Here is a 24,717-nt window from a genome sequence, read left to right as displayed (position 1 = left end):
TATGTGCAACGACGCTTTGACGTCCCTAGCCCAAAACGTGCGGAACTGTCGCAGCCGTCCTTGGCCAGATACCATCTCGTCCACTTCCTGGGCGCTCATACCAGTATGCTCTCTAGGAAGTCTAGAATAAATGATCCGTGTTGCGAAGGAGAACCCTGTACCGCACTTTTGACCGATAACACCTTCGCCTCTGCCGCTTCGACGTATTCTCCGGCAGGGGAACCAGCCTGGCTTTATTCTTCTCTGGCCGTTGACAAACGCTATCTGATGCAAGACGGACTTCTGTGAACAATTTTCAATGTCCATTATGACGGAACGGCGGGGCTATGTACATGTAGGTCTAAGCCAGGAGGCAATGTCCAATTTACTGACATATACAGGACAAAGAGACAGACATTAAGATACTTGGTCAACATGCCACTGAGTCAATCTTCTTCCACGAGTTTCCCGGATGGGAGTCACTAAACTGGCTTCCATCACCGTCAAAACGGATTACTCTACAGCCATTGCCCATAACTTAAAAAGCAAAGATTTTGAGATTGTGCTTGCTGCAGGGCGGTCACCTGCAACGACGTTTCAGATGGAGACAGCAACCACTTCGGTGAGTGTTTCCCTGTTGACCCGGTGCTTTTCGTCGTCATTGTCAACGTATACGTAGACTGATGAGGTCGCTGTCACTTCGGTGACCGAGGACAAAGAGTCTTCGCGGGCGACTGGGCGAATGACTCTCCCGAGGATAACGAGGAGAATGATTCATGCCTTCTATGCGCTGCCGTGTCCCCCGAGGCACCGTATTGCCAGGCATTCAAGATGCCCCGTCCTGTTGTGAACTACCATACCGATCTGTCCTGCCTTCTTCAGAGGTTTGGGCTCACTCGTCGCCCTTCTCTCGCTTCGACCAACAGCCTCTCCGTTGGTCAAGCCATGCTGCTTCGCACCCTGCTCGTCACTCCGATGAACCGTACCCTCGCACGATTGCCGCATCTCCGTTACAACCCAGTTGGAAATCTTTGCTGTTATCGACCAGCTAAAGCGCCGCATCCACGAATCCAATGCCATTGCTCTGTTTGCTGCCTTTGGTCTGACTCATAATGCGAACATGACTCATCTTGCTGCCATGGATCTGATCTCTCTGGAGACCTTCCATGATACGGGCAAGTGCGCTCTCCTGATGAATCAGTCTATGGACTCCATCAGTCGCCTGTGCAGTGATACAACCCCATGCATAGTTTCCTAATTTCAATTTACAGAAGTTTCGGATTGCCAACGTGAAACGTCTGCATTTATCCGACAATGGGCACGGCATAGTGTCATGCTGGCAACAAATTAGTGCGCTACTGCAGCTTACCTGCTGGACGCCGTCACCAACTCGCATGCGAAGGCGTTGTTTGCAGAAGTCTTTGAACGTGCAGCACATCCAGCTTTGAGCTCCTGAGGACTTGAAGGTCCGACTCGCCAGATCTTCCAACTACATTTCTCTGCTAATGCAAGGGATACATGTATCCAATGTGCATATGCGCCCGGACACTACATGCACAGCAGATTGCCTCTTATACGTCTTATCCACCTGGCTCGATATCTCCACCCGACTTCTACAATCTCAGTGATTAACATGCCAGCGCAATTGCAGCCGCTGATTCGATACCGGACCTCTGCGAGCAAAAGACTAACTAAACTAGGACGTCCTCGATGGCCAGCCAGCCTTTGCCATTGGCCTTAATATAGCAACATCTCAGAGGTTCTGCCTCGGCTCAGACGGCCCTACGTCGTTCCAGATATTATCAACGTGTTATTGCCCAGGTCATGCGAATTGCCCGTGCGACCTTTGGTCAGGAGCCAATGGTGACTGACATCCAGGTCATAGCAGGGGACCTTCAATGAAAGGCTAAGATGAATGACCTAGTGGTCATTAGGGTTTGGAACACCTCGCTATGATCTATCTATGTATACTGCACTCTTGCAGCGCCAGTCAGGGGAATCTAAAGGAGGAAGGGGGATCCACGTACCTAGAGTCCAGACTTTAAGGTTCCTGTCTTCTGTTTACAGATCGGGACTTCGTGGGTGAATGTGCGCTCATGAACGGTGGTCCTCTTCTGCGTCTCATGGAAGATGGCTTTCAGGGAGTTCGTTCAATGGCATCATGCCAGTTCTACAAGCTTGCAACGATATGGAAGATAAAATAGGGAAGTTGAAGATATTCACACACTAAATTCTGACACACTCGGGCAAACTCGGGAATATTTCACTGCGGGCCTACCGCATCGGCCAGGCTGAATACAGAAGGCCTGGATCCGTGTTCCAGGAGCACTCGATCTCCCGGTGGGTAGAATGCAACAACGTTGTGAAGACCCTCCCGCAGTTGTCAGCACAGCTACACGACCTAATCAAGCCGATGGTGCTTGCGGCATGCTGAGCGTGTACTATAATGTGTGATATAGCTCATATCGATATGAAAGAAGCTCTAGATCCTCGCGACTAGGCAGTAGTTATGCGGACATGCTACCATTTTGTTATGGTAGACGGTGAGGCCTGGTAAAGCAATGTATTCAATGAGATCTCTCTAAGATACATGATGAGGTGGAAGTACCACCAGTCACTCACGTTGTACAACATATTGCCGCCCCCGAAAAAATAACAGCGTCCTCACTGTATATCTTGCGCAGCCCATTAACATGACAGTCTAATAACATGCTAGACAGGCATGGCAACCTATTTTGCAGCTTTCTTGCCACGGAGCTGCTCAGGCTCAGCCTCAGACTGATCGCTGTCAGCTCTTGTGCGCTTTTCTGCAGTAGATGACGGTATTTTCTTGGACCATGAACCGTCATCCAGGATATAGGCACCACCCAGGAAGAATTTTAGGTCCTCAGCAACATTGATATTAGTTGGGTTGATAAAGATATGTCGTCTGCATCGGGTTTTCAAGGTACTAATTGTAGCACCATGTAGCCAGTCAACCAAGCTGTTCACTTTGAATATGGCTTCGAGAGTGGGCGGTGATGTCGGATAGACCACCTGTTGATCCCCCTTTTCATCCTTCAAAGTTACCCGAAAAGGCAAACAGGATGCTGGGTCATCCGTTCTTTCAGATATAACATACGCATTGGGATGTCTTTCTCCAGGTCGTGCAAACTCAACTTGGACTATGATTCCATCCTCGTTATCCCTGAGGTAGAAGCCCCGAATTCTGGGCCAAATAACAGAATGAACGAGTAAACAAAGGTCATATATCTGCCGCTGTTCTTTATCCCGGTGGCTGGACCACCAATGCTGCCCTTTATAAATGCACCCGTTCAGAAGGCTCGTCTGTGTCTGTATCTCGAGTTGTGTCAGTTCTCCATAAGCAGGATCATGCTGAGCTGCAATCATCTGCTTTCTGGTAGGATTACCGACACACTCGGACACTTGGAAGGCTTTAATCTGAGCCTTCCCACTCCAGCTGCACCGCAAGGTATTGTTAAAGAAAGTAATAATCTTGGTATTACTGCAAAAAGTACTTCTTCTAAGTGTGATATGGGGGTAGCAACGAAATGTACAGAAATCTGGAGGGAGGATAGATTGAGGATCTGGGGATTAAGGGAAAGCAAGAGTAGGAGTTGAGTCTCATGTGCTTGTTGTTTATATAGAGGAAGGAGCCTGTGGTGGCCGGATAATCAAGCCCATAGATGGAAGACAGTGAATCTGGCACCACTAGGTATCTTTGGCAACTATTGATCCGGTGCTTGAAACTCTCAAAGCCATGTCTCATCCATTGAGAGGAATGAAAGAAAAAGAAAAGAAAGAAAGAAGCAGGCCCCCATGAAAGCAACACCATGTTGGACTTCATGACTTCAGATTACATTTTGCTGCTGATCACGACCATCTATGTCGTTTTTATGGCATTCTTTAACAGTATATGGTCACAATGTTGCAAAAACCTGCTGGAAAGGCTACATGGTCTTAAGTGGTCAACCCGCCCGACCACAAGAGACCAGAATTTGGGCGTTCAAGCACACGCCCTTCTAGAGAACATCAACAATTCAATTCAGTTCCGTTGAACGGCTGTTTCACTATGCAGGTGCTCCACAGTCTGAAACAAGAATATGACCCGGAAACGCCGTAATTCCTCAACCCCAAGTAGAACTCGCAGAATGACACAAACATATGAAGCAACGCAAAGCCACGTACGTAGGAAACGTCGATAACGCAGCAAGATACACAACCGAACAAAAAATAAATGAGTGTCGCAACTGATCAGTGAGTTTGCCTGCGGAGTCACCATCCTCTGCTGTCGTTTCTAGTCACCCCCTGCTTCCTACCTGTGTTCCTTCGTCGGCTTGGTACGCGCGTCAGCCCGTTCGGAGGTATTCCGTGTAGACCTAAGCTTCGCCAATTGATCGGTGGAGAAACCATCGAGAGTGAGAAGCCTTCCAGAAGAATAATTTGAAGGTATCTATTCGCTAGCCATAACCACAGCAAGCCTCATTCTCCATATATCCACTCGTCCCCTGAGTTTCACCTTTTAGATGTGGAGATTACCCAGGAGGCGTAGTCCAGGTAAAGCTCCGACTTTGGAGTCGAGACAGTTTCAAACAAGTCGGCTTCATAAATGTAGTTTAGCACTCCCGAGATACTCTTCAGACCTCACATTCCTTTCGTTTTGCTTCTGAGAAGCTCTGAGCGACAATGCGTCTTCACGCCTTTACTTTGCTCTCCCTTCTAGGGCTGGTACCTAGCTTTGCTGCTGCATCACTCTCCGGCTCTGTCGGACCTCTGACCTCAGCGTCTGCAAAGGCGGCCAAGAAGACATGCAATGTGCTCGACTATGGAGCAAAAGCAGACAAGAAGACCGATCTGGGACCACCTCTCGCGGCGGCATTTGCGGCCTGTAAGTCGGGTGGACTGGTGTATATCCCCGCCGGGAACTATGCCATGTCCACCTGGGTCAAGCTGGCAAATGGTAAAGCATGGGCGCTGCAGATTGACGGAGTCATCTACCGGACCGGCACGGATGGTGGCAACATGATCATGATCGAGCATACCAGCGACTTTGAGCTCTACAGCAGTACGTCGTCGGGTGCCATGCAGGGCCTGGGATATGAATTGCACGCCGCCAACAACTGGAGTGGGCCTCGTCTACTTCGACTGTGGGATGTCTCGGACTTCTCGGTTCATGACTTGATTCTCGTCGATTCCCCCTCTTTTCACTTCTCTATCGACACTTGCTCCAATGGGGAGGTCTATAATATGGCGATCCGTGGTGGAAACCATGGTGGACTGGATGGTGTCGATGTGTGGAGCACCAACATTTGGATTCATGATGTGAGGATTGGCTTCCGTTCCCGGATACGATCAAGATACTTTGAATCACAAGGCTGATTGATCGATAGGTCGAGGTGACGAACAAGGACGAATGTGTAACGGTCAAGGTATGACTGGAACATAAATCCTCTAGTATGTTTGGTGCTAACGCAAGACTTAAGAGTCCCGCAAAAAACATCCTCGTGGAGAACATCTACTGTAACCTGAGCGGTGGTTGCGGCATGGGCTCCCTCGGGGCAGACACGGATATCAGCGACATCACCTACAAGAACATCTACACCTGGAACTCGAACCAGATGATGATGATCAAGAGCAATGGTGGCAGCGGCACTGTTTCGAATGTCGTTCTTGAAAATTTCATCGGTAAGCAGCAAGCACTTTCCTTTGTCATTCAACGTACAGGCGGGCTGACCGAGGATTCAAAACGACCATAGGTCACGGCAACGCTTACTCCTTGGACATCGACAGCTACTGGAGCAGCATGAGCGCCGTGTCAGGAGATGGTGTCGAACTGAGCAACATTACGATCAAGAATTGGAAGGGAACCGAGGCGAACGGCGCACAACGCGGGCCCATCAAGATCATCTGTCCTGACAAAGTGCCCTGTTACAACATCCTCATTGAAGACTTTGCCATGTGGACCGAGACCGGCAGCAAGCAGTGGTACTCGTGCCAAAGTGCCTATGGTTCGGGATTCTGCCTAAAGTCAGGATCTCATCACACCTCTTACGCAGTGACCACAACCACCGTCAGCAGTGCTCCGTCAGGCTATTCGGCGGCGAAGATGCCTTTAGATTTGTCGACTGATTTCGGCAGCACCCAGTCAATTCCGATCCCGACCATTCCCACATCTTTCTATCCGGGTGCAACTCCTTACAGCGCTTTGATGTCTAAGCAGTCTACCAAAGCTGCCAAGGCACGCGCGGTTGACATGAGCGTGGAGACACCTGCAGCCGCATCCCGGTCAGAGCAAGTGGTGCAGGGCGCTTCACAGGAAACTAGTCAGCCAGCTCCTGAGAGTGCTGGTCCTGTTCGTTCGGTACCCACAGGCGGCAATCGACCATCGAGACACCGTCATGGTCACCACCACTTCTGGATTGCAGCATAATTCTGCCTCTTAAATGGTATTGTATCCCCCATCTTGAGCTCGATGATACGATTCGAGCTTCATGCAGTTTCCCGAGTCTTTTGTGTAACATTCTAATCGAATACCGGACCAGCTCCGGGTTCAGTTCTGTTCGACAAAATTCCATTAGCTTGACATATTTTCATTCTGCATGATTAGCTAAGCTTCAACTAGTTTAAATCTGGAAAATGAAAACATCCAAGTCACTGAAGTCACTGAAGTCACTGAAGTCATTGAAGTCACTGCACGTCTGCGAGACGTCACTAAGCGATTTGTTGCCACTCTTGTCTCATAGGGGCATCCGCGAATTTTGGGGCGGGGTCACGCTCCAATTCGAGTAGTGGCTCATAAAGCAACATTCATAGCATCAGATCGTGCCGGGAATAATGTAGCTGAGTTTTCGTCGCTTTTTAAAATCATGCCTTTCTCGATGCGGGCACGACCATAGTCTCATGGAGGGGTCTGGTCCGGCGGTTCGAGCTGCAAAGTGGAGAGCTCCAGACCGGCCCGCAAGGAACAGAAAGGGGAGGTTGTGCGTTGCAACAGCTTGTTCCACCTTAGTGGTCGAATCAATTGCATCGTCCCTTATCAGTCAGTGGCAATTGACTTTAGAACGTATTAGGCAGGGGTCGTCCAAGCGTTGAGAGTAATGAAAATTGGGCCCGGTCAGTAGAGAAAGGAAAGGTTGAGAAAGGTGATGTCACAGTGTTGGGAGCTTTGGCCTTCGAATCTCTGCCTTAGGCTAGCCTATCTAGATGCTCCTCCCCCGCAATGGGCTTGGGCTTGCTCAGTGACAAAAGCAGGTTTCCCTCCTCCCGGTCCCTTGCAATCGTTACATTTTGTAGAAAGAAAAATTTCTTCATCTCTCGTTACCGTCCTCTTTCTAGATATTTTCAAACTGGACGTTGTTGGTTGAGCTGAGTATATCCTCCGTCAACTTTCTTGCGACGCTCCATCATCCGCAGAGAGCTTATCGCTGCTATCTTCTGTAACCATGGCTTCAACTGAAGCTTCAAACATCGCTCAGTCAGCGCCTCCAGATGGCACAGGTCAGAGGACTCGACATCCAGCTCATTTATCTGCCAGGCAACTGAAACATTACAGGTGTTATCCAGTTAGATCCTTGGCTTGAACCTTTCCGCGACGCTCTACGACACAGATTCGGGTTGGTCGAAAACTGGATCAAGACAATCAACGAAAACGAGGGTGGTCTAGATAAGTTTAGCAAGGTTAGTATACTTCATATCTCCTCTAGTCGTGTAGTTTGATGTTTAGCGTTCAAGGAATTCATTCTCATGGTGGAATTGATATCTGAGCTAACGAAACTGCATTCCCGATCATAGGGCTACGAGAAATTTGGATTCAATGTCAATGCCAATGGAGACATCACATATCGGGAGTGGGCTCCCAATGCTGTGCGAGCTTACTTAGTCGGTGATTTCAGTACGTCACACGCCATAGTCTAGCGATCGTTTGAGCGCATACTGATTTGAGCAGACAACTGGGATGTAACAGCGCATCCCATGACAAAAGACGGCTTTGGCGTGTGGGAAGTTACGGTGCCCTCGAAGGACGGCGTGCCAGCCATCCCGCATGATAGCAAGGTCAAGGTAATTTTTCGTGATAAGCACAAACCGGAGCCCTGTGTTGCTTACATATCGTCTAGATTGCGATGGACATTCCCAGCGGAGAGCGAATTTACCGGATACCTGCGTGGATCAAGCGTGTGGTCCAGGACCTCGAAGTGTCCCCCATTTATGAGTCCGTGTTTTGGAATCCTCCCGAGTCTGAACGGTACAAATTCAAACATTCCCGCCCGAAGAAACCGGAGAGCCTCCGCATCTATGAGGCCCATGTGGGTATCTCATCCCCCGAGACCCGGGTTGCGACATACAAAGAGTTTACGAAGAACATGCTGCCTCGGATAAAGTACTTGGGGTACAATGCGATCCAGCTCATGGCCATTATGGAACATGCCTACTACGCCAGTTTCGGATACCAGGTCAACAACTTCTTCGCAGCGAGCAGTCGTTACGGCACACCTGACGAGCTGAAGGAGCTTATCGATACAGCACACAGTATGGGCTTGACAGTGCTTCTCGACGTTGTCCACAGCCATGCGTCAAAAAATGTCGATGATGGACTGAACATGTTTGATGGAACAGACCACCTCTATTTCCATGAAGGAGGAAAGGGCCGACATGACCTGTGGGACAGTCGGCTGTTTAACTACGGCCATCACGAGGTCCTGCGCTTCCTTCTGAGCAACCTTCGTTTCTGGATGGAAGAATACGGCTTCGATGGCTTCCGTTTCGACGGAGTCACGAGTATGCTTTATGTACACCATGGTATTGGAACGTGAGTAGACCCTGGCTTAAATACTTGACTCATCCACTAACTTTCGTCAAGCGGATTTTCAGGCGGATACCACGAATACTTTGGCCCTTCTGTTGATGACGAGGGTGTGATGTACCTCACTCTTGCCAATGAGATGCTCCATACTTTGTATCCCGACTGCATCACCGTGGCAGAAGACGTCTCCGGAATGCCGGCTCTCTGTTTACCTCACTCCCTCGGTGGCGTTGGGTTCGATTACCGCCTCGCAATGGCCATCCCAGACATGTACATCAAACTCCTGAAGGAAAAGTCCGACAGTGAGTGGGAAATGGGTAATCTCGCCTTCACCCTGACCAATAGACGTCACGGCGAGAAGACAATCGCCTATGCAGAAAGTCATGATCAAGCGTTAGTTCCCTCCCGAGATCTGCAATGTCATCTGTAGCAACTAACTTCTTCAGCCTGGTCGGCGATAAAACGCTCATGATGTGGCTCTGCGACAAGGAAATGTACACCCACATGTCCGTGCTGACCGAATTCACCCCCACCATCGAACGAGGCATGGCCCTGCACAAGATGATCCGACTGGTCACCCACGGCCTGGGAGGAGAGGGCTACCTCAACTTCGAAGGCAACGAGTTCGGCCACCCAGAATGGCTCGATTTCCCCCGTGCCGGAAACAACAATTCCTTCTGGTATGCCCGCCGCCAACTCAACCTCACCGAAGACCATCTCCTCCGCTACAAGTTCCTCAACGAGTTCGACCGCGGCATGCAGTTGACCGAGGAGAAGTACGGCTGGCTGCACTCTCCACAAGCCTACGTGAGCCTCAAGCACGAGATCGACAAGGTCCTCGCCTTCGAGCGCGCAGGTCTGCTCTGGATCTTCAACTTCCACCCCACAGAAAGCTTCACCGACTACCGTGTCGGTGTCGAGCAAGCAGGTACCTACCGCATCGTCCTGGACACGGATGATCCGGAATTTGGTGGCTTCGGCCGCAATCTCAAGGAGACCCGCTTCTTCACCACCGATATGCCCTGGAACGGCCGTAGTAATTACCTGCAGGTCTATCTTCCTACCCGAACAGCGCTGGTATGTACTCCATCCACCTTTTCCCCTCCGTTGGCGATTCACGAGCTAACAGAAGCTTCAATGCAGGTCTTCGCCCTGGAAGAAACACTGTAGTCATCTTAATGGATTCATGCCACGTTTGGGTCGCGGTCAATACTAGTCATTACATATCGATATCAAATATATTGCGCTATCTAATAAGCACGAACGCACAAAAGCTTCGTTTATATAAAATTTACCCTATTCATCTCAATAACCTATTTGTGTATTTGCGCAGTGCAATGTACATATTGTCCGTACTTCACGAATCATGTTGTCTTGCAACCTATATATTTTGTCGTCCATGACTGGGAATACCAGCAGCATGCTCACTGCTCCATGAACTCGAACTCTCATCATGTTGTGCCGAATAACTGGAATTCTGTGACTGACCTGATTATATTTGCACCGAGTCCGTCTCTTTATCCACCTACCTTTAGTTGATCGCATCATCGCAAGAAGCAACGCCGTACGGAAACAACATTCATAGGAATAAATTACTCGAAGTACTCTGATAGATCATGGCTACGATTGCAAGGAATCAACTACGCGAAGACTCTTTCAATCCAACAAAAGAAATGGTACAATTGTCCCAGCCCAGTGGGTATTCAGGCTGGCTGTGGTCATTTTAAACTTACTTACATGAGCACATAGTGTAACACAAGCCCGGAAGTTTCCATCCAGACTTACAAGGGTAGATGCAAGTGCTCCTTTTCCTTTTTCATGGAAACTTTCTTTCTTTCGAATCCCTTTCCTTAATTCGAGTACTGTACATGCATCGAAAGAAAACGGAATACTGAAGGAAGAGATCCCATGTCTAACAACCATAAAAAGAAAAGGGCGCTTAAAAAACAATATTACATTTAGGCCTTGCCCTCGAGGTCAGCCAGGATCTTCTCACCCTTGGCGCGGGCAGACTCGAAGTCACCAACCATGTAGAAGGCAGCTAAAAGAATGACGTTAGCATTCTATTTCGAATTATAGACGATAGATCATGTTCAAACTTACCCTCAGGAAGATCATCACCTTCACCGTTGATGATGGCCTTGAAACTGCGGATGGTGTCCTTGAGGTCGACCAGCTTACCCTCGATACCAGTGAAGACCTGGGCGACAGTGAAAGGCTGGCTCAGGAAACGCTGGAGCTTACGAGCACGCTCGACGGTGAGCTTGTCAGCTTCAGAAAGTTCGTCCATACCCAGAATGGCAATGATATCCTGGAGGGACTTGTACTCCTGGAGCATCTGCTGGACACGGGTAGCGACGGCGTAGTGCTCCTCACCGACGATACGGGGGTCGAGCATACGAGACTTGGAGTCGAGAGGGTCGACAGCAGGGTAGATACCCAACTCAGAGATACCACGGGACAAGACAGTGGTGGCGTCCAAGTGAGCGAAGGTGGTGGCGGGGGCAGGGTCAGTCAGATCGTCAGCGGGCACGTAGACGGCCTGGACGGAGGTAATGGAACCCTTCTTGGTGGTGGTGATACGCTCCTGCATACCACCCATGTCGACGGCCAGGGTGGGCTGGTAACCGACGGCAGAGGGGATACGACCGAGAAGGGCAGACACCTCAGAACCGGCCTGGGTGAAACGGAAAATGTTGTCAATAAAGAGCAGCACGTCCTGACCCTCCTCGTCACGGAAGTACTCGGCAATGGTCAGACCGGTAAGGGCGACACGGGCACGGGCACCGGGGGGCTCGTTCATCTGTCCGAACACCAGGGCGACCTTGGATTCACCCTCGAGCTGAATGACACCAGTCTCCTGCATTTCGTGGTACAGATCGTTACCCTCACGAGTACGCTCACCGACACCAGTGAAGACGGAGTAACCACCGTGGGCCTTGGCAATGTTGTTCTACATGGGATGCGTTAGTGAAAAGATCGAGCGAGAATTAGCGGAACATGAGGAACAACTCACAATCAACTCCTGAATGAAGACAGTCTTGCCGACACCGGCACCACCGAAGAGACCAATCTTACCACCACGGGCGTAGGGGGCGAGAAGGTCGACGACCTTGATACCAGTGACCAGAATCTCGGCGGAGGTCGACTGCTCAATGAACTCGGGGGCCTCGGCGTGGATAGGAGCGAATTTGGTGGCCTTGATAGGACCACGCTCGTCAATGGGGTCACCAGTGACGTTGACGATACGGCCAAGGGTGGCAGGGCCGACGGGGATCTTGATGGGAGCACCAGTGTCGCGGGCGGGAGCACCACGGGTCAGACCCTCGGTACCTGAAAGCCGGAGACATGTCAGTCGATTCGATGGAAAAGCAGCGCCGATATCGCCAAGAAAAATCTAGGTGTCACGCCGGCGATGAGCAGAGAGGGTGAGAGCTTACCATCCATAGCAATGGTACGGACGACATTCTCACCCAAGTGTTGCTGTTACTCGGTTAGCCAAGGCACGATTGATGTCATCGAGGTTCGATATCAGGTATCAAATACATACAGAGACCTCAAGGACGAGCTTCTGGCCGTTGTTCTCGGTCTCAATGGCGTTGAGAATGGCAGGGAGGTTGTCACCGTCGAACTTCACTGTAGTCGAGAGTCAGATATCGTGTTTTGACATTGCTATTGACCCCATTTTGATGGCTGTTGAGATAGGTCTGACGCCAGGAAAAGATTTTCGCGGCGGCTGCCAGCAGGGTTTTCAACGGGGATATTCGCACGTACCGTCGACGACGGCACCAATGACCTGGTGAATCTTTCCGACGGAACCAGCCTCAGAGCTGGCGAACCTGGCCAGGGAAGGAAGGCCATTGTATCTGAGGGGCTGGATTGCGCGACGAGCGACGGGCGAAGGTCGGGCAAAAGCAGCCCTCCCGAAGGTCCGGGCAAGACCGCTAAATCATCCAAAAAACCGAGGTTAGCGGGCGAAAAAATGGGAAAAAAGGCGATTCAGCGAGAATTGGCGGTGCAACAAACCTCTTGAACATTTTGATGGTGTTTAAGAGCGAAAATGGGGTTTAAGAGGTCAAAGGGACAAGAAGATGGGGAGAGGGAAGAAAGAGGGAAGGGAAGGGAAGAGGTTGAGGTTGAGGTGGACACGGGCGACTGTGTCCGGCTTAGCCTTTCCGGGGCGGTTTTGCCGACGATCCCGTGATGTACCGAGCAATGCGCAAGAAACCCAGTGCGCAACGAGCCTCATTTTCTTGAGAATAAGACAGGCACCGCTATCTCGAATTTCATCTTTTTTTTTATCTTGAATGTCTCACGGTCAGACGCTGTGTTCTCTGGCCGTCGAGCCCAACTTGTCCGGGTTTCCACATCTCCATACTTGCCCTGTTGTGGTCACCTAGGGGAATTCGCACACACAAAACGGGAGACTTCTTGGCGCCCGGATGCAGGGAGCTTTGGATACCTGTACAGCTGTACCTCTCTACACCAGCCCCATCAAAATTTGATACTCGTTTACAACATGATGCATATAGCTTATCCCCAAATCAACATATCATTACTTATCCGACTTCCTCAAATGAACCGCTCAATTCATTTCATCCTCTTTTATCTGCCTTTTTAATACCGGTTGCTCCGAGAACAATCTCCGCTCCTCTCCTCGGACGAACGCTGTTCTGGAAATTTCTGACGTGTTCTTGTAATCGGCTTGTACTGCGTATTACCCACGCCGGATAGCAAAGGCCAATATTGTACTCAATATAGGAAACCGAACTGGGAACTACCTGCAACTTCAAGTATAGGGAGCTGTCGTTTAGCATACACTGCATTAGCATGGCCAACACGGAGACAGGCCCATTGCCAGTATACAGCCTTTCGATCGTATATCTCCATGGAAGCAGCTCTTGAAGCTGTATGAATAGGCACAGCGTTAGAGAATTGCCCATTGGATGTGCGTACTGTGGTGTATAAGTCTCTCTAAGAGCGAATTCTACGTCATCAATACCAGTAACAAAGTAGGAAGACAATGCAACAAATGATCTATGGCTACAAAGGAGATACATTGATTATTGCACAGTACGAGATACACAAGGTTTTTCGGAAGTCGAATTGTCAAGATTGGAAGACAAGGGCGAAGTCAAAATTGTCCAATGGACCTAAGCACGCAGCCAAGGTCAACAGAAAGGACGAGGGGACGGGCACTCAACTCCAGCACTGCCTACCCAGCGTGTCTGAATGCCACACCTGTTCCTCCCAGATACTTATCCTTCAATTTACTTCTCGGCAGGAGGGCTCTGAACGAAGCCCTTGCCCTCGTAGCCCTCACTGCTAATACCGTAGAGAGGGTTGATGTTCTCGCGCTGTTGTAAAACCATGTCAATAACTATTCAACCGCACAAGAGTACAAAAAGCTTCCATGTAGAAGCTTCCCATAACAGCGATATATACGTACCTTGGCGTACTCGTTGGAGGCTTCCTGCCACTCCTTGGACATGGTCTTAGGCTGGGGCTTGGCGAACAGATGGATCACGTAGAAGACGGCGAAGGAGGCCAGGGTCAGCTGAGCGACCTTCCAGAAGATCCGCATGCCCTCGCCCTTGGGAGGAACCGCACGGGGGCCGTGAGGACCGAAAGCAATCCAGTAGGCTAGAGTCGCTGGTCAGCAAAAATTCTGACCACCGGGGAATGTCTGGTATGCGCGCCAAAGAGAGATACATACCAGCCTTCTTCTCCTGCAGAGTCATCTGGTGCCAGTCAACCTTCATACGATCCCTCAGCTGCATCCACAGTTCGGCCTGTTCCTGGGGAGGCATGGCCTCCCAGCGCTTCTCGATACCGGCGAGTGTGGGATTCGAGATGGCGTGCTCGGAAGAGGCGCGGGACTGCTGGGAAGCAATCGACTTCTGCTGAGGCTGAGGACGAGCGTTCAGGCAAGCAATTGGGCTAGGAACAGTGCGGTAGGAGCGAGTGGCCGTGGTGGGCATGGCAGAGCTGCGAGCAGCAGCCCGAGAAACGGACCGGAGGAACATTATTTGTGTGAGGGCGCAAAGACGACGAAAAACGTGTCAATTGAGTAGAGGATACTCTCCGGAATAAAAGAGCGTCAATTCCCCGGATTGGAGGCTGTTTGAGGCTGGTCAGTGGGTGGAGGAGGAGACAGAGACGACGTTCGACTGTGGTTTGAGGTGGAAAGTCGAGTTTCCGAACGACAAGCTTAGTCCGTTTTGGCGGCGCTCTGATTGGTCGACAGCCACGCCTGTCTTGAGACAACCCGGCCGTTCCCTCATCAAGGACATCATAAGTTTATCGAGATCGCACATCCATTCGCCAAAGACTCTTTCATTTTTCAGTACCTAGACTGCCTTATCCGCTACAATGGAGATATCCGATTCCGACCGGGCGACTTGCCGTTTTGGCTCATCCTCACTATTACTCATATCTACAACGGCCACCCCTGCGAAATGAAAGAGGGATGATTTGTGGAGGTGATATCGTGTATTCTACTCTACAAAGAACCGTCGAAATCACAACCCCATAGCAAGGCAGCAATAATCTGTACAGGCAAACGCTGACTCATGAAAGAAAGAAAATCCCCCTCCCAATCGTTTTGTTCACGATGACAATCGCAATAAGATGGTACGGTCACTATAGGGGCGGTCAAGTCGTAACAATCTCATATTGAAACTATGTGTGTGTGCTGAAAGGGCCATCGAGTCGGTCGCTTGGAGGTACTCTCAACCCTCGTATGAGATTAGTGCGATAACTAGCACACACACACTAGGTCAACTGGCCCGGACCCAGCCGGTGCCGTTGTCTATTTACCGGCCTTACCACCGCTGGCCTCGGCCAGAACAGTCTTCCACTCAATGTCGCCCTTGTCGTCGGCGTGGATGGAGGTGTGGATGTTGAGAGCGTTCTTCAAGTTCTCCCGTGTGCTGGCGTAGATCATGGACCACTAGAATGGTGACCGTCAGAATGTGAAACTTTGAGGAAAATAATAGAAGACCCAAATCATACCAGAGTAGGTGTGTCTGAGGGAACCCAGGAGATGAAAACAATCTTGCTTCTACAATTCGGTCAGCCACAGAAGTCCACCTCATTTCAGAGCGAAGCAAGCAATCGTACCTCTTGCCCTCACCGCCACCGAGATCATACTCGACATCGTAGACTGCATAACGAGGAGCGGGATTACCCTTGCTATCCTTGGCAGCCTCGAGCCTGCTACGGAAGACCTCGTAGTCCTCTTCTTGCGAGACCTCGTCGATGACAACCTCCTTCTTGTTATCGGCGATCTTGAAGATAATGAACTTGGTCTTGTTGGCCTTGTTGCCGCTCATGCGGAACTCGTTGAATGCAGTGATGCACTCATCTGCGATAGAGACACTATAGCAGAAAAGGTGGCCGTCAGTATGAATGCGCAATCGGTTTGGCTAGTGCCGAGCCGCCGTAGGAAGCGGAAAAGGTACAACCGTCAACATACCCGGATGCGAGCTGCGAGGCAAGAAATACCATTAGTAAGTGTGCCCCTACGGGGAGGAGTAAACCGAATAATTATGACATACCGACATGGTTGCCTGTGTGATATAAACCCCGAGGCTGATTTAGGAGATGATAAGCTGTATTCGCACGCGATGTTAGTGATCCCACTTGAATGTTGTTGATATTTTGAGATTTGCTAATCAGTCAATTCTCACTTACACTAAAAAGGGTCCCAAGATATTTTACCAATACTGGCAGTTTGGGGCAAAAGGGGGGTGGGTGAAATAATAGAGGGTGGAGGATTGCGAAACGGAGATGGAGATAGAGGGGCTTTCCTGTTGTGCTTGCGTTGTTGATGTGATGGTGGGGGTGGGTTCCTGCACGTGACCTTCAGTCGCACCACAAGCACAGCCCGTCCTTTTCTTGTTTTTGCCCCCTGAATGGATGATTTTCTTTCTCCTTTTTCGCTTGCTTGTGGGAATATCAGAGCTACTGTATATAGATAGTGTCTGGGAAGCCCTGGGGTTGCAAGGTCGATTATATACACACTGTTTTCTTTCTGATCGATGATTACAGATAACTCATATCTGTACCCATTACTTTGCTGCCTGTATGTTAACAAATTAATATATATTTCTTATAGACATATGATATAGAAGGCCTGAACGGCTGTATACAGCCAGGCAACATAGTTATCACGTTTACTATCTTTAGGACAACGTTGCCATATTTTGACTACACGGGTCTGCCTACATCATAGCTCCATATTATCATTCATTGATGGAACTCAACCATGGGACCCGACGACGACTAGCCCCTAGCGAGCCATCTACGCCAAGTAATCCACAGTAGGCTTACGGTTGTCATCTCTGTCTCACACTCGAAGACAGCTTCCTATGTTTCCGAAACTTAGCTCTGATCGGAGTTAGTATGATGAGCAAATCTTAAGCCTAGGGCAACTGTGAATTTTTGGGTATAATTGGATCAGATAAATTGGAGGATTGTAGATGCTATTGCTCGCAGTGCCATAAGGCAGACGCGAAAAGGGCTCTTATTTATGTACATCTATCAATATGTATTGGAATGGTCAACGATCGTGCTCAACCCACAGCTGCCTGATCTTGCGATAGTCTGAGAGGAGCCAGAAGGGAACGTGAACTACCATAGAATAGAAAGGCATCAAGGTCCAAACAAGAAATGGCTCACAGGCGTAAAATGGGGTATATCAATATGAACCGTTAAAAGTCGTTTCACAAGCATCCGTCGAGCCGCTTCGCGACCATTATAAAATGATGGTCCAGTAGCTGCATTGTATGCTCGCGACAGCGAAGGAAATGAGGGAGGTTTCGGATGGAAGAAGTCATCATGTCTTTGGTACATCAGAATGACAGGAGGGAGGGCGTAGAGCCATAACTGTTAGGATCCCCCTACTTCTCCATATTGGAGAACCCCGACGGGTGCGATGCTGATGAGAGAAGGACAAGGATGCTGTGTCATGAAAGCATAAGACCTCCGGAAGGTGCAGAGAATCGTAAGGTTGTGACAATCTTTGAGTCAAAAAGTCAGGCTGGAGATCACGAAACATCTTCATCCTGCCCGCCTTCGATGATCTTTCTCCAATGCTGTGGAAGACAGACACAGACCAGCGGGAATGCCTTGATATCCCCAGTAGGCGATGGAGAGGCAGCCAATCTCTGTGATCCATTAGATACACCACTGTCACGCTGCTCGCGGTGCCTGGCGTCATAGTCTTCTGCAGTTTCCGGCACGCGAATGCCGGTCGCCCATCCGTCGTCCCAAATGCCAATCACCTTCAACATCTCTCCGCGTTCCAAGGCAAACTCATCCCCTGCCCGCGGCTGATAGGCCCAGAGGACAGCTACCTTATCACCGGGGCGTATGTCATCAGGTGAGTAATAATCTTGGAACGAAGACAATTGCTCCGACTGCCCACTCGCAACGCCTTCGGGTGAAGAGAATTGGCCATTAGTTCCTGAGCGAGGCGAGGAGTCACTATAAGCGCCAGCCAGTGCGGAGTTGCTGGAGAGAGATCCATGGCGTCTTCCAGTGACCGGCGGAATCCTCTTTGACATTGCGCCCGGGCTCGCCCCGTAACCTTCCGAGTCGGACGTATCGCTGTGCTTGGCGCTTCCAAAGCGAGCCGGAGAGTTACGAGAGCGCGCGGGAGACAAGCTTGGGACCTCGCGCAGAGCAGACATCCTGGCCACCCGTCCGCCTGGCACCGAGGGTAAGCCTTGCTGGTTTTTATCCTGTTGCATCGACGGAAACCCTTTCCGTTGCGGATTGGGCTTATTGAGAGCACTATAATCCCGTGACTTGCGTCTGCGCCGTACACAAAGGAGGACCAAAAAGATAAGAGCTGCCAGGAGGGCGGCTCCCGCAACAGATCCGATGACGATGCCTGCGATTTGCCCTCCCGATAGACCGTCATGAGCACCTGCATCTGCTGTCGAGTTGGAGGTTGAGGTGAATATTGGTCGCAAAGTCACAGTTGGGGTGGGAATCGTAACGCCTTCGCATCGGCTCGCGGCATTCGCATTGACACAGCATGAATCAGTTGAGTTGGGTGAACTGGCTCCACAATATCCACATAGTCCGATTAAATTCGACCTATAGCCGCACTCGTGGGGTTCGTTATCCGCGCCGGAAATGCAAGTACCAGTGAGTGAGTCGGCAGGCAAGGAGCATATGGTAAAGTCTGACCGGATTTGACTCATATAATTACTGCCTGTTGTCCGGCAAAGGTCAGCATTGACGACGATTTCCTCCTCGCTCGTGGCCATCAAGGCGCAAGTGTCGGCACAAAGCGGCCTTGACTGCTGGTCAGAAAGATTGCAGTAGGTCTTTGAGCTTTGAACGAGTCCGCTGCATATTGTACTGGTGGTATAGCGGGCATAGTAGTTATTCGCGTGGGTGAGATTGACTCCCTGGCATCCCAGATAGTCGATATACCTAAATACGATCATGACGCTTTAGTCGAAGCTATGAGTGACCCGGGTCGGAGTTAAGCACTTACTTTTGCTTGACATACGAGCCGTTCACGTAGTTGCTCAATTCTCGATCAAAATCGTCCAGATTCGAAACATATTGCATGAACGGACTACCAGAAGGTCAGCACGCAGCGAGCAGGTGGATACATTGGATATGGCCTACAAATCTGTGTAGAGACTCGAGCTGGTTGATATGGATGAGCCATTGAAAGCAGGGCACTGCGTGGACCCCGATAGAGAGATGCAGGTGCCTGCCATCTCGCTCCTGACCCCACAGGATAACCTCGAAAGAATGAAAATGAAAGTTGAGGAGCGCGGATGTAGACAATGGCGAATTTCAGATGCGTTATCAAGCGAAGTAACCGAACTCGGTTCTCATGGTGTTGTCTCTCCCCCGAAATGATTATCGCAACTCAATTGGCGGGAATTTGCGAAAGGCAACAGAGACGGGAGCACAACGCGTCAACCTGGAGGAATGGACGGAAAAGAGTATCGCAAATGATGAATGGCGACGAACAGTGGTGCAAAAGTGAAGGCGAACGAGTGACTTGGGTTCCGAGGAAAATTAGGACTAAGACGTCCGCGAAAAACGGCGTACCAAAGATGGGATAAAAAGAGTCAGAGAGACAGAGACAATGGGGCCGGAAAGAAAACAACTGGGAGAGTATTGGCCCTAAGGATGAGTAGCGTCAGAAAGAGAAAGTAACAAACGGTTTGGCCGCTCCGAAACGGACGTGGAGAAAGAGAGGATGGGCTTATTTCAATTATAATATAACATTAATATCTGGAAGACAGGACTTCGTAGCACAGATCACAGAAAAGCTTTTCAAAGTTTCAAGGGTCAAAGTAAGGTCTCGAACCCCGAGTCGAACTCGATTATCGCAGATTCGCAGTCTGCAGAGGGCAGGCAGTCTGCATCCGAGGCGCGGTGCAGAAGAATAATAATAAAAGGGGGCAACGGCCGCTTAGCCTGTAGATAGACAGATAGTCAGGTACGGCACAATAACTTAGGTAGTTCTGCTGCACATTGCCGGTCACTTTAGCCTCGAAAGTTTGTGATAGGTAATTAAACAGACTCCACTAAAACGAGGCTAGAACTAACCTAACCTTGGCGATTTGCGGTTTGCGGTGCCGGAAGCTGTTAGCATCCGGATGTGAGAAATGATAACTGATAATAAGGGTCGAGATCCACTGGTGCTAATCTTATACGGAAGTAGTGGGTAAATATTCGATGCAAAAGAAAAGTACCTTAAGGCGGCTACCTTACCTTAGGGAGCGAGCGCAACAGGTGGACTGCTCGAGTGCGACAGTGCGACAGTGCTACATAAATACTCCGTACTCGAACAAAGGCAGGTACAATGAAGCTTCGATGTTGTCAATTGACGTGGCAGCCCTTCTCAGTGTACACTTGGGGCTTGGGAGACCATCTGCTATCAAGCCAACTCACATCATCTATTACTGTCATTGTCATGTGGTGTTTTAAGGTCGTCAACCCTTACGTTATCTCAATTTTGATATAGGTGATATTTTGATGTTTCCTGTTTGGTTGTTCGACTTGGATTCGTTGTGGAACACGGGAGAATCCACCGCCCCCAGTGTTCCTTGGTCCCTTACTGATCAAGGTCGAACTAATAAGATTCTTCTTTTCTTACCGGGGTGTCGGTATGAAGAGAGTGAAGTAGGGAGCACTACGAGTATGAGCGTGAGACAGAGATCTCTTGACAATTGGAGTCATATCTCCATGTTTTTCAATTTAACCTGTCGTTTCAGATTTGCCAGCGAGTCCTCCTCATGTACAATGTATATTGAGTTGTCAGTGCTTGGCTGATCCCTATCTCATGTCGCTCGGGTATTCATCTAGGGCTCGGCTGTAAAGCAACATCACAATGTCGGCCATGCGAATCATTCATGATGTGGATCATGAGGTCTCTTGGTGCGATAGAGCAGATCCAGATCAGACACAGAACGATTAAATTTGTCTTGAAGACCAATAGAACTCCCCTCTACTTGACTGTCCATATGCTCTTCGCGCTTTGTCGCATTTCTTGTCCGTAACAAGTCATTTGAGTTTATATACATCGCAACATGCAAAGACTGCATGAATTCGGATGGGTCGGGCTCTTCAAACTGGCTTTTCGAAGCCCCTAGAAGATGGTCAAGGTGATATGACCTCCATGCGATGTCAGAAGTGCCTAGAATGACTCGATTGGTAAAGTCACCTTAGGTATTCCGTTGGCTGAATCTGACAACCAGGTTCATGTCCCATCAGAGATATGAAGCCTGAATATTATGGCATCAACGTCCCTCAAAATCAGGTGACATGTACCGACGTCATATGACGGACGCACAGGCTGAGGCAGGCTTCCATCCTACTTATCATTGAGAGAACCATCAGTTGTCGTCACATTTATCTGAGCCTCATATCTGTAAAACTACTCATTCTTTGTGGCATTTTGCTGCTCAGTGTAGAACGTTGGCAAATCCTTCATTCACCCGAGGCTGTTGTACAGTCAGACACTTCGTTTAGTTAAATATCCCATTCCCTCTTCGAACGCAACCATGTGCGGTTCAGACATCTTTCTTGGGATTCTCGCAATTTTCTTTCCACCAGTTGCAGGTGAGAAGTTCATTTTGACGTGATTTTCTTCATGTTTATCTGGCACCAGCTAACATATCCTCTCAGTGTGGATTAAAGTAGGCATCTGCACAGCCGACTCGATCATCAACCTTGCACTTTGCTGCCTAGGCTACGTCCCAGGTCTTCTACACGCATGGTACATCATACTCAAGTACCCCGAACCAGACTATGATGATCCGAACTACGAGCCCATTCCTGGCCATGTCGACCGGAGACGGGACACTGAAAGTGGTCGTGTGACATACTACTACGTCTCTCATCAGCCCATCCAGCATCCATCCCAGAGAGGTTATGGCACTGTAGCACCGCAAAACCAACCAGCGCCGAGTCCTGCTCCTCACCCTCAGCAGCAAGCTCCCAAGCCGCAACATGAGGAAGGACAGGGAGGAAGCAGTGGCCATGCTCAGGGTGACTCCCGGCCACCACCAACCTATGCCGAAGCTGTCAAGGGAGACCACAAGGTGCAGACGCACGATTGAATGCTTGTGAATATTTACGGCAGCAGCTTATTGCCGAACGGTGGACCGTTTTCGTCGAGGGCTCTGTTTCATCTAACTTGCAAGGCATCTACTGCGTCTGAGTAAGATGGATATGCTTTAATGTCATGCTTCATGAGGACTTAACGAATAAGGGTTGTTATGTTATGAATTGATACCACCACGTTGAAACGAGAGAACAGGAAGGAAAACAATATATCACATCGTCGTCTATTTTACACAGTCTACTCCGTACTTAGCTTGCACAGTTTATTCTGGAGAGGACGAGGGTCGCTGCACTCAAGTACATGCATTTCTTAAAGAATTGTACCATTCATCATAATATTATAACGTCCCCAGAGGTATATCAACTGCGATATCGTTTGTGGTGCAAGTTAGTAGCGACAGATCGGAGAGGAGAGGGCTGCCTTTCCCGCATGTTCTCCGTTCCGCCTTTTGTTCCGATCCAAGGGTCAGCTCAAAGACATTGAGTTTCCACCACAACAATCCAACAAGAACTTGCTTGGATTCAAGGTTACCATTAATTGGCCATGCAGCCCATGCCACTGCTTCTGAGGCAGTCGCTTAGGTCATCTGCCAATTTTGCGAGGACTTCGCTCCCGATACGGCCACAATTTTTACCTGCCGCTGGGCCGAACATTCGACCTGCGAGAGATATACAGCGGAGCTTCTCGGTTTGTGTACGATGCCAATTCAGGTCGCAATCACCATCATATTCATCTCCTGAGAAAGACACATTAAAAGACGACGCAGCTACTCGGCAATCAAAGGATGCAAGTTCAACGCTGACGCCCCGCGATGAATCGCCAAAGGTAGAGCCGGATGCAGAAACCCAACGGCCTTCTCCGGCCGCGGGAGAGCAGGACACTCTACAAGGGTTCGACCAAGATGCAAAGAACGAACCGAAACGTGAACCAGCAGAGAAGAAGGGACTACCTTCGTACCTGGAAGAACGCCGGTCACAATTGTCCAAACAATTTACCGAGATGATGGACAACCTCCAATCCAACATTTTCGTGGCTGGCCAGCGATTGAACGATTTGACAGGCTACTCTGCCATTGAGGCACTCAAGAAAGATATACAATTGCAAGGTGTGTTTTGAAAATGATTGGAACTTCGGATTCTTCCTCCCTGACCATTAATTCTTCGGACGAACAGAGGAACGACTCCGAGAAGCCCGTCAACGGGTCCGAGAAGCGAAAGATGCCTACGCAGCAGCGATAAACCGACGCTCTGCCTCGCAGCGCGAAGTCAACGAGCTCCTCCAGCGGAAACACGCCTGGTCTGCCGCAGACCTCGAGAGATTCACCCACCTTTACCGCAACGATCACACCAACGAGGTGGCTGAGATGGAGACACAGGATGCCCTGTCGGCCGCAGAACGAGAGTCCGAAGAGGCGGCGGCGCAGTTGAGCAAGAGCATCCTCTCCCGCTATCACGAGGAACAAGTCTGGTCGGATAAGATTCGCCGAATGAGTACGTGGGGTACTTGGGGCCTGATGGGTGTTAACGTTCTCCTCTTTCTTGTCTTCCAAATTGCCGTCGAGCCATGGCGTCGCAAACGACTCGTGAAGGGCTTCGAAGAGAAGGTCATCGAGGCTATCGAGAAGGAGAAAGCCATCAATCACATCGAGATATTGAAACCTCAGCCTGCTCTTACATCGACATCGCCCTCGTCCAAGGAGGAAGCAGCGGAGCCAACACCTACTTCAACCGCTACTAAAGACACTCCAACCACCGATGAAAACACCCCAGCCGCCACGGATGAAGCCATCACATCCGAACCTGTTGTCTGGGACTCCGATCCTACACCCACCATCGTCACAAACATAACCCCTGAAACCGCAACAGAAACGACAGAGGACAGCGCTCCCAAGAGCGCAACGATCAATCTCGTTGAGCCCCGCAAACCTCACCTCTCCCGCATTCTTCCTCCACTTCCTCCTTCCACCTCCCTCGACTCATGGCGACAGACTCTCAATGAACTATTCAGTGATCGCAGTATGGTCATTACACAGCGGGATCTGACCACTGTCACTCTTCAGAGCGCTGCTGCAGGTGCAGCGATAATGGGTCTAGTGATTGCTTTGATTCGGCCCCGGTGATAGGCCTATTACATATACGTCGAATCCCTCGTAACTAGTTTACCTTGGGACATCGACTCGTATCTTGAGCATTGTACAGAAATGGAATAGATGATAGATGGACCAAGTAGTGGAATTCAACTTGTATATTATTGTACAGCCGGCGCAGTCAGGTTGAGTTGCCGAGTCAGCTCGGCGAAGTACTTCGAGGATACCTTAGCAGTAGAGATT

General features: G+C 49.9%; 9 protein-coding genes across 9 annotated transcripts, besides 1 other annotated feature; 5 read left to right on the top strand and 4 right to left on the bottom strand.

Moving 5' to 3' along the window:
* Window positions 1-451: 451 nt before the first annotated feature.
* On the top strand, window positions 452-1,237 carry NFIA_076690 (uncharacterized protein; the record flags this gene model as incomplete). Its single annotated transcript, XM_001259635.1, has 2 exons — window positions 452-601; window positions 1,028-1,237. The coding sequence occupies 2 exons, from the start codon at window positions 452-454 to the stop codon at window positions 1,235-1,237; spliced, it is 360 nt and encodes a 119-aa protein (XP_001259636.1).
* Window positions 1,238-4,665: 3,428 nt separating this feature from the next.
* rhgB (putative extracellular rhamnogalacturonase) lies at window positions 4,666-6,409 on the top strand (the record flags this gene model as incomplete). Its single annotated transcript, XM_001259634.1, has 4 exons — window positions 4,666-5,301; window positions 5,370-5,408; window positions 5,463-5,664; window positions 5,736-6,409. The coding sequence occupies 4 exons, from the start codon at window positions 4,666-4,668 to the stop codon at window positions 6,407-6,409; spliced, it is 1,551 nt and encodes a 516-aa protein (XP_001259635.1).
* Window positions 6,410-6,628: 219 nt separating this feature from the next.
* Window positions 6,629-6,672: a microsatellite.
* Window positions 6,673-7,421: 749 nt separating this feature from the next.
* NFIA_076670 (1,4-alpha-glucan branching enzyme GLC3) lies at window positions 7,422-9,949 on the top strand (the record flags this gene model as incomplete). Its single annotated transcript, XM_001259633.1, has 7 exons — window positions 7,422-7,476; window positions 7,532-7,656; window positions 7,771-7,870; window positions 7,925-8,037; window positions 8,094-8,785; window positions 8,837-9,172; window positions 9,226-9,949. The coding sequence occupies 7 exons, from the start codon at window positions 7,422-7,424 to the stop codon at window positions 9,947-9,949; spliced, it is 2,145 nt and encodes a 714-aa protein (XP_001259634.1).
* Window positions 9,950-10,737: 788 nt separating this feature from the next.
* On the bottom strand, window positions 10,738-12,816 carry NFIA_076660 (F1F0 ATP synthase subunit beta; the record flags this gene model as incomplete). The annotated part of the gene is made up of 7 exons (XM_001259632.1): window positions 10,738-10,820; window positions 10,883-11,732; window positions 11,796-12,112; window positions 12,220-12,262; window positions 12,330-12,415; window positions 12,554-12,723; window positions 12,806-12,816. 7 exons carry the CDS (start codon window positions 12,814-12,816, stop codon window positions 10,738-10,740), a joined length of 1,560 nt encoding a protein of 519 aa, XP_001259633.1.
* Window positions 12,817-14,049: 1,233 nt separating this feature from the next.
* On the bottom strand, window positions 14,050-14,805 carry NFIA_076650 (cytochrome c oxidase subunit IV family protein; the record flags this gene model as incomplete). Its single annotated transcript, XM_001259631.1, has 3 exons — window positions 14,050-14,136; window positions 14,229-14,422; window positions 14,496-14,805. The coding sequence occupies 3 exons, from the start codon at window positions 14,803-14,805 to the stop codon at window positions 14,050-14,052; spliced, it is 591 nt and encodes a 196-aa protein (XP_001259632.1).
* Window positions 14,806-15,590: 785 nt separating this feature from the next.
* NFIA_076640 (actin-binding ADF family protein) lies at window positions 15,591-16,288 on the bottom strand (the record flags this gene model as incomplete). Its single annotated transcript, XM_001259630.1, has 4 exons — window positions 15,591-15,731; window positions 15,794-15,842; window positions 15,902-16,159; window positions 16,257-16,288. 4 exons carry the CDS (start codon window positions 16,286-16,288, stop codon window positions 15,591-15,593), a joined length of 480 nt encoding a protein of 159 aa, XP_001259631.1.
* A 1,541-nt stretch (window positions 16,289-17,829) lies between these two features.
* On the bottom strand, window positions 17,830-19,524 carry NFIA_076630 (SH3 domain protein; the record flags this gene model as incomplete). Its single annotated transcript, XM_001259629.1, has 3 exons — window positions 17,830-19,228; window positions 19,293-19,376; window positions 19,430-19,524. 3 exons carry the CDS (start codon window positions 19,522-19,524, stop codon window positions 17,830-17,832), a joined length of 1,578 nt encoding a protein of 525 aa, XP_001259630.1.
* A 2,301-nt stretch (window positions 19,525-21,825) lies between these two features.
* NFIA_076620 (putative stress response RCI peptide) lies at window positions 21,826-22,383 on the top strand (the record flags this gene model as incomplete). Its single annotated transcript, XM_001259628.1, has 2 exons — window positions 21,826-21,883; window positions 21,950-22,383. 2 exons carry the CDS (start codon window positions 21,826-21,828, stop codon window positions 22,381-22,383), a joined length of 492 nt encoding a protein of 163 aa, XP_001259629.1.
* Window positions 22,384-22,931: 548 nt separating this feature from the next.
* she9 (putative mitochondrion biogenesis protein (She9)) lies at window positions 22,932-24,507 on the top strand (the record flags this gene model as incomplete). The annotated part of the gene is made up of 2 exons (XM_001259627.1): window positions 22,932-23,493; window positions 23,561-24,507. 2 exons carry the CDS (start codon window positions 22,932-22,934, stop codon window positions 24,505-24,507), a joined length of 1,509 nt encoding a protein of 502 aa, XP_001259628.1.
* Window positions 24,508-24,717: the final 210 nt, after the last annotated feature.

This window comes from Aspergillus fischeri, genomic scaffold, assembly GCF_000149645.3.
Source record: "Aspergillus fischeri NRRL 181 1099437636264 genomic scaffold, whole genome shotgun sequence".
NCBI classification, from domain to species: domain Eukaryota; kingdom Fungi; phylum Ascomycota; class Eurotiomycetes; order Eurotiales; family Aspergillaceae; genus Aspergillus; species Aspergillus fischeri.
This window is presented reverse-complemented; position numbering and strand designations above follow the sequence as displayed.